The 15,450-nt window shown below is 35.2% G+C and overlaps 1 protein-coding gene across 3 annotated transcripts in view; it reads left to right on the top strand.

The window, feature by feature from the left end:
- srgap1a (SLIT-ROBO Rho GTPase activating protein 1a) overlaps positions 1 to 15,450 on the top strand; it is a 107,247-nt gene that overhangs the window by 50,189 nt on the left and 41,608 nt on the right. For 2 of the 3 annotated variants that reach the window (XM_016530828.1, XM_016530829.1), the window contains exons 4-5: positions 10,052 to 10,114; positions 14,148 to 14,330. In XM_016530828.1, the coding sequence (XP_016386314.1) occupies positions 10,052 to 10,114; positions 14,148 to 14,330 (246 nt within the window). Of the gene's footprint in view, positions 1 to 10,051; positions 10,115 to 14,147; positions 14,331 to 14,939; positions 15,123 to 15,450 lie in introns of all 3 variants that reach the window. The other variant, XM_016530830.1, reaches the window with a different exon arrangement.

Here is a 15,450-nt window from a genome sequence, read left to right as displayed (position 1 = left end):
ATAAAATAAACAATAAATATGAAAAAATATAGGCCTATGTATATTTATAATCTATGACAAAAAAATTTCATAAACTAGGTTAGTGGATAATTCAGCAGCAAAAGTTATTCTAGAAAATTCAGTGCACAATAATTTTAGAAATCCAAACATTTAGCAAAAAAAACAATATTTTGTGGGGAACAAATAAAAGTGTTGCACTAAATATGGTAAAATGTTACACATTGCTATTTGTATTATTATAAAATCCATTCGTTAAAAACATTCATGAATGTATTTATATATAAGTATATACTATAAAATTAAAATACATTTCTTTTAAATGTATAACATATTTTTCAATAAGGGAACAACATATGATAGATACGATAGGACAAAACAAATACAGTGCAGCACTAACTGTTTTTGCAAAATCATAGACATGTATTTACAAATCAAGTATAATGGGAACACAGAATGATCTTGGAGAGAGCTTTACCGAGCTGACTGCTTTAACCAAACGCGACCAGGGTTTAAAGGCTGAACGAATGACTGACAGCCACAGCGGAGAAAAGAGTTTGTGTAAATTTGACTTTAATGTAAGGACTTAAATATTCATATGTAGCTCACATTAAGCTATCGTATGGCTTCAGAAGTAACACAGAATAATTCGCACAATCGGGGGAAAAAAAAAATAAAAAAATCTTGGATTTGGATCGGCCCTCTCTGACCGATACCAGATCAGAGAAAAATGGCACTATCGGAGCCGATACCCGATATGAATATCGGATCGGCGCATCCCTAGTTACCTTAAGTTACAATTGTGGTTAAAAAAAGCTCTGCTTTAAAGGAATATTCTAGGGTCTAAAACAAGCTAAAATGACATTTGACAAGCTTCTCAACTGTCAGTAAATTTAAAATTTTTTGTTTTATATCCATTGTAGGTGCATTATAGTACTTTTTTACACACACACACACACACAAAAAGGACTGGTCAGCATTATTTTCTGTGGTGATAAACATTTTGCCATAAGTACTAAACTTGAAGTATTCTTTAAGATTCACATGAAAAAAGAAATCCCCTGCCATTCTGGAGAATAACAACCTGGCATTAATCAAGACACTTCACATTTACGTCATAAGATGTGCAGTTAATTTGATCTGTGTAATGGAAAAAAGCTCTTTTTTAAACTAGATTGCCACTTTCTTTTTTTCAGTCTTGTATTGTTTTACTGTCATTCCTATTTCCTTTTTTAGTTATTCTTCTATTCTGAAAGCTATTTTTATTTTATTGCATTTTATATTACGTTCATGCAGTTTCTGTTATATTTCTGGATGGTGGTCTCTAAAAACAACTTTACAGCAAATGTAAGCTTTTCTTAAAGCAATTGTTCACCCAACAATAGAAATTCTGTCATCGTTTACTCACCCTCATGTCGTTCCAGATTTGTATGAAATAAAGTGAACAGTATGTTCTGATTTTTGAAAGGTGCAAAATGCAGTGGCCAGTGGTATGACAGGGCTATCTTGCACTGATGAGCAGTGTAGATGGAATGCAGGAACCAGAAGAAACCTTGAACAGAAAAGAATTAGTCAGATGACATTTAGACGTCACAAAGCTGATGATGTATATGGTGCGTCATCAACAAGGGAGGGAGAAAGGCTACCATCTACACCAAGCTATGACACACATCAAGACTTCAGGGAGAGAGTCAATTTTTCCTTTTGGAAAAATGCTACAATGACAATGTATCAGTGCAAGCAGATGACACTGACAGCTTAGAACTCCACCAGCCACATGGAGAGACTTTGACTTGCAGTAAATGTAAAGCATTTTACAGCAAACACATAGAACTGAACAGTGACCAGGCAGCTGAATTGGAGATTCAAACACAAAATTGCTGAATTAAATGCTGGTTTCTTAAAGAGATGTTTAAGCACACATCATAAGAACTTGGTCGTCCAGACATACTGAAAAGACTGTATCATAAGCTGCATTTCATTTAATTGTGCAATCTCATTTAATAGCACGTTAGCCGTGTAAATAACGTAACGTTAGTGAATAATCTCACCTTCGTCCGGACACGTTCGTCGTCTTCTCTTCTTTGTTAATGGACAATCATATCCAAGCCAAAGTTCGGGATATGGATTTTCTGTAGTTGGTTGTCTGTCCACAAAGTGGAATGAGCATACATGGACGTTACGGGGCGGACATTTCAAATTAAGTGCTGCGAGCCATTGTCTTTTACCATCGTCGTCGGATGGCATCTTGTGCAATTTAAAAGGTCTTGGGCATTTACATTCTGCTCTTATTGTTGGCTTGTGTTCATAACACTCTTGATCAAGAAACATTTTGAGCTTTCTGTAGCTGTTGTGACAGCCTTTAACAGCACAAAATTTCCCAGAGCCTCCACGATTCGCCATTACCGCTAACTTATGACAATTACTAAACGGAAGTTCGAAGCATCCTACAGGAAGTCACTCGCCGCTATGGCGCCCTCCATGGAGAAGCGAAGAAAAAGGTCTATAGTTATCGTCCTTGGTGTGAACGGGCCTTTACTTTTTTCTGTGGAACACAAGAAGATATTTTTAAAAACGTTTTTGTCCATAATGAATATTAGTGTGGCCAAATGTTGTTTTGGTCCCATTGGTCTTCACTTTATGGACCCAAAAACTATCTTTTTATTTTCAAAATATGTTCTGCAGTCATATGTTTGGAACAACATGAAGTGATTGAATGATAACAGAATATCTATTTTTGGGTGAACTATTCCTTTAAATAAGTGAAATAGTACATCACAGACGCCTGAAACTTTGTCTTTATGACAATCTTGTTTTCTGTCAGCTTTGATAGATCAGAATAAACGTAGATGGCAACTATTTGTCGAAATGTGTGTAATGCATAGTTTGCCATGATTCTCATTCCCGTGTAATTACTTTTAGGCTACTTCTGTGCTGCATTATAGGACTAACCATTTTGTGATCATTTGGGGATATATACTTCTTCAAATGCAACCTCTGTGTTGCCGTTGCTGTATAAAGAGGACTTGAGAGACTTTTAAAGTGTACCTGTGTGTAATTAGGTCTGGCTTAAGCAAGATATGGGGCATGTGATGTTTTGTGTGGTTCAGGGTTGTTTGTGTGCCTGTATTCGCTAGTCAAATTTACGATGTGGGTCCGGCCATACGGGACCTCTGTTTCTGGGCTGTGGTTCTGTTCTGAGAAGTTCCTAAAGCCCGAGCTCTAATCATGGCCTCCTGCCTGTTGTTTGATGTCTGCGGCCCCATGACCGAGACGACGTGGCGGTCCCTTCAGCGCAGGCCACAGAAGGGGGACAACTCCCATACAGATTATGTGCTGCCATGCATGCGAGTCATATGAGACGACCACAACAGCAAATTACAAGGCTGGAATGTAGGAGGTAAAAGTATTTGGTCTCAAACAAGGGTTATTCAAAGGGCTTGACCAGCAGTTCTGAGATAGTTAAAGGGAATGTGAAAGGGAAAAATTAATGTTCTGTCATTATTTACTCACCATGTTGTTCATAACCATGATGAGTTTCATTCTTCCATGGAACACAAAAGATAAAGATTTTGACTGATTTTTTAAAATACAACAATATTTTAGAACTAAAGCTCAGACAAGTTAATAAAGTGACATTAATATAACATAAAAGTGGTTTAAAGGACCACTCAACCTTTTTGATTGTCAAGGCCCCCCATTTTCCACAACAATGTTCAAAGCCCCTATAATTAAGCATAATTTTTTATCTTTTTTCCCCCCAAAATTTCTTTTCAAAGCTTGGCTTAACTAGAAAAAATGTGTATTCATTATAAAAATGTCCATGCCAAATGTCCGAGTTTTAGCATTTTATTAATTGACATGACTTTCCTAAATCTAGAAATCCTTCCCTCCCCATTTTTCACAACAACAATGTTCAAAACATTGTGCAGAACCCCCATGGCATTTCCAGTCATTCATGATTTACTGTCTAAAAGTACTTATGGAGATTTAACATACATGAGTATAACATACAAGTATTAACATACAAGAGTATAACATACTGATAAAAAATGTATAGCCTGAATGCACTGTAAGTCGTTTTGGATAAAAGCGTCTGCTAAATGCATAAATTTAAATGCATCAATTAAAAATGTACCATTTTATTAATTTACATGACTTTTCCAGGTCTACAAATCACACTTTATGATGGCTATATCATATGTTCAGGTTTTCCAAGATTGTGAAAATCTTGTTTTTTGTTTTTGTTTTTTTTGGAATCTTGGTTGTTTAGGCTGATTTTAATGCTTGTTTTATCTGTTTTATATAATATTAATTCTTTCGGAAGTTTGTCGAAATTCCTGTTTGAGAACCATTGTTTCGTATTCCAAGTCTTCACAAGGCATCTCATAGGCTAGCATTTTGTGAGGAACATGCATCTCATAGCATTTTGTGAGAATTTAAGACTTTATTCACAGAAAAGCATGACAGGCATTTGCTGATGTCCAGTTTGTGAACGAATCATTCTTTTGAGTTGGATCTTATCAAAGAATCATGCGATCCGGTTCAAAATCTAGTCCGAAATCATTCATTCACCAGATCAAACTGATCCAGTAAATGGATCCGTTCCACTGCAATCAAATGCCTTCAGAAGTCTTAAAATGTAGTCTAAGAGTCATATGGACCACTTGTATGTCTTTTGAACCCTAGTCTGGAAAAAGTGACCAGAATATTCTTCAAACGTTCACTTGTTTTGCTCAGTGGAAGAAAGTAAGTCCCAAGGGTTTGAAACAAGTAGATGATGACAGATTCGTCATTTTTGGTTGAGCCATTCCTTTAAAATTATGCCATATTGGTCTGATAGAGTGTTCTTTCATTGTCACATACTAACACAAGGCGAAGCTACCAATTACAATAAGCAAGGTTAAATACTCTATTATTATGACAAAAGAACCAGGTGTTCTTTGTGCTCCTCACAGCTGTTTTCATTAGAATGAGTACCTTACACTCAAGGATGATAAATACATCTGCAGCGCAGTGGGGGAGATGTCCTGGAAGAACTTTAAAGACCTCATGATTCATGACAGAAACTCTCGATAGAAGAATCCTCAAAACAAAGCTGATGTATCTGTATCCCTTAAGTGACTAGTTATATAACAAAACCACCTCTTCCACACAGCCTCTTGCTCTCTGCTGTCTGAGTTGACACGAGAGTGGCAGAAGAGAGAGGGCAGTGGGTTGTTTCCCTTAAGGGCGCTGGATGTTGTTGGTGGGGGGCAGTCATTCACCCAGGCTGTTGAAACTGCTCTTCCCTGTAATCAGTGCGCCCCGCTTCCTTTGATCACAACATCGTTTCAGTAATGAGCCACACATACAAGACAGCAAAGCCCCTGCTGTCACCTCAGCCCCCCGAGGCACAGCTGCAACAGAGAGGCAGACCTCGAGAACGTCCCTTAAGAGACTTGTTAGTGCCACTCACTATTATTATTGCTCATATTTGAGGTCAGGGATTTGACCACCCAATATTAGATTTTTTTTCTTTTTCATATTGGTCAATATTGGATGTATATCCAGTATTGAATATTTTTATTACGCATGCTCATACTTGAATAATAACATTGTTAAATGTAATATCAAACTAAATAACACTGTTAAATGTAATATCTATTATAGCATATAGCAAAATAAATATTAATTTTTCATATAATTGTGATGTCTAAATTCACTTGTTGCATTTAAAATGATTGATTTTTTTTCAAACATTATTAAATAGTATTAATAGCATTTTGATATTGGCTGTTTGTTTGTTGTCAGCCATAACATACTGTATAGTAATTATTGGTATCAGCCACAACTGTAATATTTGTGCATCATTAAAATATGTGATCTTAGTATGTGTGCATCTTGTACAGTTTGCTGTTTAAGATGTTTACATTAACATTATTTTCCTTTGATTTTAATTTGCATACAGATTTTGTATTTTATTAATAGGATAGTGTTAGAAAAGTGAGATTAATTTGTTCTGGAGATACAGTGCACTACTGTTCAAAAGTTTGGGGTCAGTACATTATTTTTTTTTTTAAAGAAATTTATTTTTTTATTCAGCAAGGATGCATTCAATTCATCAAAAGTGACAGTAAAGTCATTTATGATGTAACAAAATGCTGTTCTTTTGAACTCCTATTCATCAAAGAATCCTGGAAAAATGTCACAATTTCCACAAAAAATATTAAGCAGCAGAACTGTTCTCAACATTGATAATAATAAGGAATGTTTCTTGAGCAGCAAATCAGCATATCAGAATGATTTCTGACGATCATGTGACACTGCAGACTAGCGTAATGGCTGGACACCCTACTGGACACCCTTTCCATTTAAATGCAAAAAAGTTTATTAAAGGATCTGTGATTTACTTTATTCATATAACAGCTGTGCATCCAACCTCATATGGAGCTCAGCATCACTGGAGCGCATATACAATGAGGAATTCCATCATAGTTGGGCAGATTTTATCACATGTATTTTGTTTTCATTATTTATACAACATGCTTTTTAAAACACTTTTAGGTTATTTATGGAATCCAAGGTCATTTTTGAATCCTAGACTCCCAGAGGTTGCACTCAGAGGAGATGTTTGTTCTTCTAAAAGTCATCATTTGTTTTCCTGTCAATACATAACAGTAGTTGATGAATCCTAGTTCCTTTTTATATGAAATTCCTCTTTACTAATTGCATACCATGTATTTAGCCAGTATATTCAATAATGCACAATACTGAAAGTAAGTTTTTGAGGATAAATCCCACTGTAAGAGCCCTGATGTTAATTTGCAGTGTAGTAAAGCTGTCTACAACGGTCACGCATGTTAAATGGCACTTTATTTAGTACCTCTATGGCCATGCAATATGCTGCCTGCTGCCATAAAGTGTATGACACCCCACTGTTTCTGACATGACTGGCTTCATCATGGCTCCTCCCATGTTCGTGCCTTGAAGTTTGTAAATTTTTTATAGCCAGATTAATTTTAATGGAAATATGTTACCCTCTATACCCAGAGGCTTGATATGGTTATATATAGAGTCCTTAACCAAGTCAACTAGCAAGACAGTAAGGCTACAGTGATACAACTTCTCATGTAAAGACCCAGCTTCTAAGTTGCAAAGTCTATAGCTGTGTTTCCACCCACCTATTTTTATGCACATTTTGTAATATCGCATAAAAAAACGCTGGATGGAAATGCCAAGATGTGCATAAATTCTTAAAATTTGACTAGGACCACATTTGAGTAGGATCTTTTAAAACCTTTTATGCGATAAGAAAAAATGCACATAAACTACGATGGAGAAACATTCACAGAATAAATTCCTCCATGCGCATCGAATAAGACATGTGACTTTGCGTTATGAGACAGGATAACTTGACTAGTAGCAGACCAATCTCATTCACAGCATCTATATATGTTGTTATGGTCATTCTGAAATGCCTGAGCAAAGTCTGTTGTCAAATTATTTCTGTATAATTGTCTTACACGACTGCATTCCCAAACAGCTGGCATCCGCCTCCGAAAACAGTGTCTGCATTTATTGTGCACAAGTCATTTATCATATATGAACATATAAGCCTGGCCTACAGAAAAGGACATTTATGTTTAATCTATCTAATATTGTGTTGGTCATACTATACAATGATTTATAGCTTGTCTTTGTTGAATAATACAGAACATAAAGAGCTTTAAAAAATAATTGCACATTAAATCGCAATGTTGGTAAAAAAAATTGCAATTAGATTATTTTCCAAAATCGTTCAGCCCTACTTCCCACAGTCCTTTGCTCTATTGCCAACCTGCTTGATTGCTCCTAAAATATCCTGAGCCACCCGCTCTCCATGTAACCGTGGTTGTCAGTTTGACCATCGGCTTGAAACAGTTATGTAAAAGACAGAACTGGCTGGTGTTAGATGAGCCTGAGAGGAAGCCTGATTAAAGGCAAAGCTTTGGCACGGCACGTGAATAATCTCTCCAGGCCTGTTTGGATCTGCATGCCCGGATGCTGCTGGTACTGTACGATGAGTCACGGATGATGAACTTAACATTTAGCGCAGACTTGTGTGACTCTGAGATCCAGCGGGTGTGTTGAAGCACACACATTTACACACACAGCTGTCGGCTCTTGTGTTTGCTCTTGAGAGGTTGAGTGTGGAACAGCAGTGTGGGTGTTTGAAGATCTTAGCTAAATTATTTTGACTCTTGACCTCCACACGACATGTGTGACTTGTTATGCTTGCATTCCAGATAGAACTGAGTTCAATTAGATGGCTGAAAGAGCGAAAGTGTGAAAGCACTGATCTCACACAGCTTGTGAAGATCATGTCTAGGTTATATTTCACCCTTAAATAATAATAATAATTACATTTAGTTTTTAAAAATTCTCAATATACAGTAATGTCAAGAAATCCTACTGTTTTACCAAAGAAAATACATTTTTGGTAAATTTTAAGATTTTTGGGGAGATTGCATTATACATTTTTACATTTTAATATTTACTTATATATATTGTATCGAAAATTTGATTTATATATATATATAACCGCAGACCACGTGTAACCACACCAGCGTTAACTTGCCCAGCCCTAATATACACTGAACAAAATTATAAACGCAACACTTTTGTTTTTGCCCCCATTTTTCATGAGCTGAACTCAAAGATCTAAGACTTTTTCTATGTACACAAAAGGCCTATTTCTCTCAAATATCGTTCACAAATCTGTCTAAATCTGTGTTAGTGAGCACTTCTCCTTTGCCGAGATAATCCATCCACCTCACAGGTGTGGCATATCAAGATGCTGATTAGACAGCATGATTATTGCACAGGTGTGCCTTAGGCTGGCCACAATAAAAGGCCACTCTAAAATGTGCAGTTTTATCACACAGCACAATGCCACAGATGTCGCACGTTTTGAGGGAGCGTACAATTGGCATGCTGACTGCATAAGTGTTGCGTTTATAATTTTGTTCAGTGTATATATATATTATTAAAATTTCAATTATATTTTATTTTAATATTTTATTTAAATATGATACTTTGCTTATTATTATTATTATTGTTATTTGTAATTTTCATGAATATAATGTCGCATGAATTCAGTCACTTTTTAATTTTTTTGCAAAAGGTGCAAATGATCGGTGGGATGAAAATTTTATTTTAAATATGACAGTATATTTGGGTAGCATCTCTTTTGATAGGTTGGTTAATGATGATAAATTCATATTCAGTATGCAAAAATATGGCCATAAGAAAATGGTTAAAGCCAGAGCCACATTCTGATGATGAATGGATGCATAATCAACATTTATATTATGGAAAGACTTACTTTCTCTCTGAAGTGCTAAATGGAGTCTAAAAGATATGATAGATGTATGTGATGTATTTTGGTTTATGAAGGTAATAACACCATGTCACGGTTACTGTAGAAGGAAAAAATAGGAATATATATATATCTGTGATTTTATTAATTATTTATAAATATCTACATCTTGTACTTACTTCATTTATAAGATTGGTGAAATTCACTAAATAAATTGAATGAATAAATAAATAAATAAAATTTTTCTAAATAAACCCACATAAACTAAAATGATGACAGCATCTCCAGTTCCTTTCAAATTCATGGATTGAGAGTATAATTTAGTTTGAAGGACATTGTGTTCTCTGAAGATTGACTGCAGGTCTTGCTCTAGCTGTTGCTCTACCTTCTGGATTCGCTCATAGCACCCTTGAGCACTGGGATGTTGGAAATGCTCGTGGAATCAGATTAGTAGAGATATAATTGGGTTAGTGAGAATCTTGAGTGGCCTGCAAGACAGAAAGATCAGGTAATCCACACAAGCTGCAAAAGTTGAAGCAAACAGTTGAACTGTAATCCTTGAGTGTGAAGAATGTGTGCCCACATACAAATCCCTTATAAAACTAACATTTTAATTGCATGCAAACACATACAGTTATATTTTGTCAAACACTGATTTTAATGTGATTTGATAGCTGATGCCTCCTCTTTCTTTTTGTTTCTCTCTCTCTTCAGAGTAAAGAAATCACCTTTCAGCTGCAAGAGGATTTGATGAAAGTGCTCAACGAGCTCTACACGGTAAGTGCCGTAATAATAACACTCTTCTCACTTACAGCTATATGTTGTGAGCTGTGATAGCCGATCTCTTGTGAGAACAGAAAAATTTAGTATTTTATGCCTATACTTCTACCTCTTGGCTGCACCCGGGAGTGTACTATGGTAAAAGACCCATAAAACCGCTTAAAATTCACGTATACATTCCTCATCTCTGACCTTGGTAGATTATGGTGTTTGCACCAATAATCAATAGTTAATTCTCAGAATTTAATTGCAGCTGTCAGGCCCACTGCAGTCTCTTGGAAGATTCATGTGTCCTTTGCTTCCCTTGTGGTCTTAATAAGATGCTAATGTATTCCTAGGTTTAAAAAACACCTGCAGACTGAGGACTTGTCCTCTGTGTGTTTATTTGTTTGAAAAGTTCAATGTCGCATAATATGTGTTTTTCCGTAAAATCTGTTTAGTTTTGTTGCGTTGTACTTTATTAACATGTCTAAACTAAATTATTTGGAAAAAGTGTAAATTAAGCGAGTAATTATGTATCCTCAGTGGTAATATTCCAAGTTTTTTGTCTTAACTAGCCATGAGTGACCGTCAAAAACAACACAAAGCCAGACATTTTGACAGAGAATTGGTTTATTTTTCTAACTTATTGTGTTGCTAGTTCTTCCCATGGTAAAATGCTATTTTACCAAAATCATACTCTTCATAACTGTTTTTAAAACATCAGATATGTTCAGATTAATTGATTTTGTCACTTTAAATTTCTATTATACATAGCAAAGTATGTGGGATATTCAGATTCAGCTTGCATTTGTTTGATTTTAAAAATACAGTACAAATAGTAATATTGTGAAATATTATTACCATTTTAAATAAATGTTTTCTATTTTAATATATTGTAAAATGTAATTTATTCCTGTGATGGCAGAGCTGAATTTTCAGCATCATTACTCCAGTCTTTAGTGTCACATGATCCTTCAGAAATCATTCTAATATGCTAATTTGTGCTCAAGAAACATTTCTTATTATCATCACCGTTAAAAACAGTTATGCTGCTTAATATTTGTGTGGAAACCATTATATGTATTGGTATATGTATTTTTAGGATTCTTTGATGAATAGAAAATAAAAAACAGCATTTATTTTAAGTAGAATTTTATTGTAGCAATGTAAAAATATTTACTTTTTTACATTTTTAAAAATATTTAAAAATATTAATTTATATATATATAAAAAAAGAATACATATATATTTAAAAAAAAAAATTTTTTAATATATTTAACATTTTTTAAATATTTTAACATTTAATTTAAACTTTGCTGAATTAAAGTATTCATTTTTGACCTCAGACATTTGAATGATGGACGAATGAGGACAAAACTAAACTGGTTTCAGTTAGAAATGTTCATTTGATTTCTGTCTTGATTTGCATTCTCCCATCATAAGAACCCATCGAGAAAATCAATCCCAGATTATTTTTTTATTTTTTGAAGCTGTCACATTTATATTTTCTGAACGTTTGATCTTGTAATCATTCCGCACACCACAGCATCCTTTTGATCATTGCAGAAGTATATCATCCCTTTTGACCTGAATTACCCTTCGGGAGGGAAACACTCTTGTGGGACCGTTGCATCAGAAACCCTCCATGCAACCACAGCCAGTAAAATAACAGGTCTAAAATTGGTCCTTCTAAAACCAGCAGAAATGTAAACAGAGTTCCAGACCAGTAAGTGGAGAGCGGGGCCCATGGTTTGGTCTGCCATCCTAGCCATGTGTCTAATTATACAGTCGTGGACAGCAGTGCACTGTGCTTCTCCGACTGTACATATTTATGAACAATATTTAGTTTGGTCCACGTCTTATAGTCTTTTGAGGCCCTTTGAGGCTTTACTGTACCATGAATTATAATGCTGCGAGACTGCCGCTGTGATTATGGCCTGGACTGACCCGGTGTTCGGGGTCTAATCGTGAATGGGTCCTTGTAATCAGCTTGGTGCTCAGTCACCTTTGATTGAGGAGAAGGCAAGCTGATGAGCGGAGCTTAGCGCTTTAGCATTAGTGTCAGGCTTCGCAAGAGGCTTACAGTGCACAAAACATTTCAGTCATACTTACAAAATTGTTAAAGGTTTAATTTTTTCCACCTAATTAAGCGTTAACATGTGCTTCTAACAGACAGCCAGTAAAAAAAATGAGAGGACAGCACAGCAGCTGTAATTGTTTCTGTCTGTCTTGTTAGCATTGCATGCTAATGCTCATATTTAAGTTTGGAGAATAAAACAAACACCTTATCCTTAAAGGAAAATTCCACCTAAAATATATACTCACCCTCATGTGAGTCCTAATATGTGTGACTGAATTTCTTTTGTGGAACGTAAAAGAGATATTTTGAAGAATGCTGGTAACCAAACAGTTTCGGTTGCATTGACTTCCATTGTATGGACAAAGAGTACAATATAAGTCAATAGGAACTGAAACCGTTTAGTCACCAATATTCTTTAAAATATCTTCTTTTGTGTTCCACAGAGAAAAGAAATGCATACAGGTTTGTAACAACATGAGGGAGAGTAAATTAGGACAGAATTTTCATTTTTGGCAAAGACTATCCCTGAGGATGAAAGTTTGGAGAGCATCTTGTTCGCCGCCATTTTTGCTAGGAATATATTTTTTGTTTCTTAATGGTTGTACTGACAATTTTTGCCCGACAGGCTATAAAACTACCAGTCAAAAATCTATTAAATTTATATTAAATGATGGACCCGAGCCATATCCACTGTTATTTTAGTATAATTTATATAGGCTAATATTATAGTATTTATTAATATTTTAGTATTATTAGTTTAGTTTTAGGGTGTTTTAATAGTTTTGTTATGTGCTTTTGCCGTTTTTATTTTATAAATTATTATTTTTTATTATTTTATATATCTTATTTATATTTCAGTTTTAGTGCTAGAAATTGTAATTCTTCATATTAAAATAACTTTTTGGGTGGATTTAAAATCAACATTTCTAATTTTCTAGTTTTTTTTTTTTTAAATTTACGTTTTAAGTATAATATTTTATTTCAGGTAAAAATGGAATATCATAGGGACTTTAGAGGCCTACCCACCCAGAATGCAACACAAAAATACCATAGTAATTCACTAAAAAACACTAAAGAGCTGTGTACTTTCAAAACTTTTACTTTCTCAAGAAACTGACATTTCATATATTTCTAGGAAAAGAGAGTCTGGATCAGCTGCATGCACTGTTCAATCATGACGTGCCGATGTTACATCAATTACAGCATGACAAAGCTTTTAGCGTCGATTAAGCGCTCGCTCTTTGTGAAGAGTTTGACATCGTAGGTATAATTAGTTTGTTAGTACAGGCTCATATGTTCTGAGTCACATCCTAATGCTCGTCATAAAATTCATCTGGATATGACTAATAGCCACCTAACCAAAACAATGACTCAAGCCGTCTGAAGCAGCGTTTACCATTATGTCGCACATTCACTTCTCAATAATTGGATTTCTTCACGGGGGTTTAGCAGTCCATAATGTGTGCTTCATCTGAAAATGGCTTTGGGTTTGATGAAAGAAGCTGAGTAAGGTACAACATAATAGATGAAACTGTACTGATTCTGTTTTAAAATGACTGCAATTACCAGCATACTTCAAATACATAGTTTTACCAGTGTAATAGTTTCAGTCTCTCTTAATAGTACCAGTAAAATAGTTTTTTCTTGGTAAAATAAAAGCTCCGTCATGGCTAATCAAGAAGCTAGTATTTTGTTTCATTTGGTTACTCTTTGAAAGTGCTGATTTGAACTGAAATGCAAATGAAGGTATATGAAAGATAAAATTATGCATTTATGTTTTGTTTTAAAACATTTCAATTCGTGCTTTTTGGCTTTACATAACAAAAGAAAGTTTCTCTGAAGGAGAACAGAATTGATTTGTGTCAAGTGGGAGGATGAAAGTGTTTTGGCTCAGACGAGCAGCTGCTGCACCTCTAGAGCTCAGCTGGCTGTTGTTGAACTTTAACCTCTGACCTCTGGGTCCCGCAGGTGATGAAAACCTACCATATGTATCACACGGAGAGCATCAGTGCCGAGAGCAAACTGAAGGAGGCTGAGAAGCAGGAGGAAAAGCAGATCGGACGTGTTGGAGATCCCGTCTTTCACATCCGACTAGAGGATAGACACCAGAGACGGAGCTCTGTGAAGAAGATTGAGAAGATGAAGGAGAAGGTAAATAAGAAATGGTATTTAGTAGTACATAATAACCAGACCATGATGAATCATCCAAAGAAACTATCAGTTCTAAGTCCGAATCGATCTCAGGTTCTCAAGGCCTAATGGATCCATACCTCATATGATGGAATATCTGTGTCATATTGTACTGAAAAAAGAAAATAAAGAAATATGAATAAAAAATAAATGAAAGAAATAAATTTATTACCAGCATACTTCAAATACATAGTTTTACCAGTGTAATAGTTTCAGTCTCTCTTAATAGTACCAGTAAAATAGTTTTTTCTTGGTAAAATAAAAGCTCCGTCATGGCTAATCAAGAAGCTAGTATTTTGTTTCATTTGGTTACTCTTTGAAAGTGCTGATTTGAACTGAAATGCAAATGAAGGTATATGAAAGAAAAAAATATGCATCTCTATTTTGTCTTAAAACATTTCAGTTGGTGCTTTTTGGCTTTACATAACAAAAGAAAGTTTCTCTGAAGGAGAACAGAATTGATTTGTGTCAAGTGGGAGGATGGAGGTGTTTTGGTTCAGACGAGCAGCACCTCTCTAGAGCTCAGCTGGCTGTTGTTGAACTTTAACCTCTGACCTCTGGGTCCCGCAGGTGATGAAAACCTACCATATGTATCACACGGAGAGCATCAGTGCCGAGAGCAAACTGAAGGAGGCTGAGAAGCAGGAGGAAAAGCAGATCGGACGTGTTGGAGATCCCGTCTTTCACATCCGACTAGAGGAAAGACACCAGAGACGGAGCTCTGTGAAGAAGATTGAGAAGATGAAGGAGAAGGTAAATAAGAAATGGTATTTAGTAGTACATAATAACCAGACCATGATGAATCATCCAAAGAAACTATCAGTTCTAAGTCCGAATCGATCTCAGGTTCTCAAGGCCTAATGGATCCATACCTCATATGATGGAATGTCTGTGTCATATTGTACTGAAAAAAGAAAATAAAGAAATATGAATAAAAAATAAATTAAAGAAATAAATTTTAAAGAAAATGAAGCATATTTTATATTTTTTAACATGACTATTTTTATGACAGTTGAGCCCATTTAAACAAGCCTCCATATTTTTTATATATTGTGTATATATATATATATAAAAAAAAAAA

This window comes from Sinocyclocheilus rhinocerous, unplaced genomic scaffold (assembly GCF_001515625.1).
Source record: "Sinocyclocheilus rhinocerous isolate Xijiao unplaced genomic scaffold, SAMN03320098_v1.1 scaffold604, whole genome shotgun sequence".
Classification (NCBI taxonomy): Eukaryota; Metazoa; Chordata; class Actinopteri; order Cypriniformes; family Cyprinidae; genus Sinocyclocheilus; species Sinocyclocheilus rhinocerous.
Note: the sequence above shows the minus strand (reverse complement) of the source record. Positions and strands in the feature narration are given on the sequence as shown.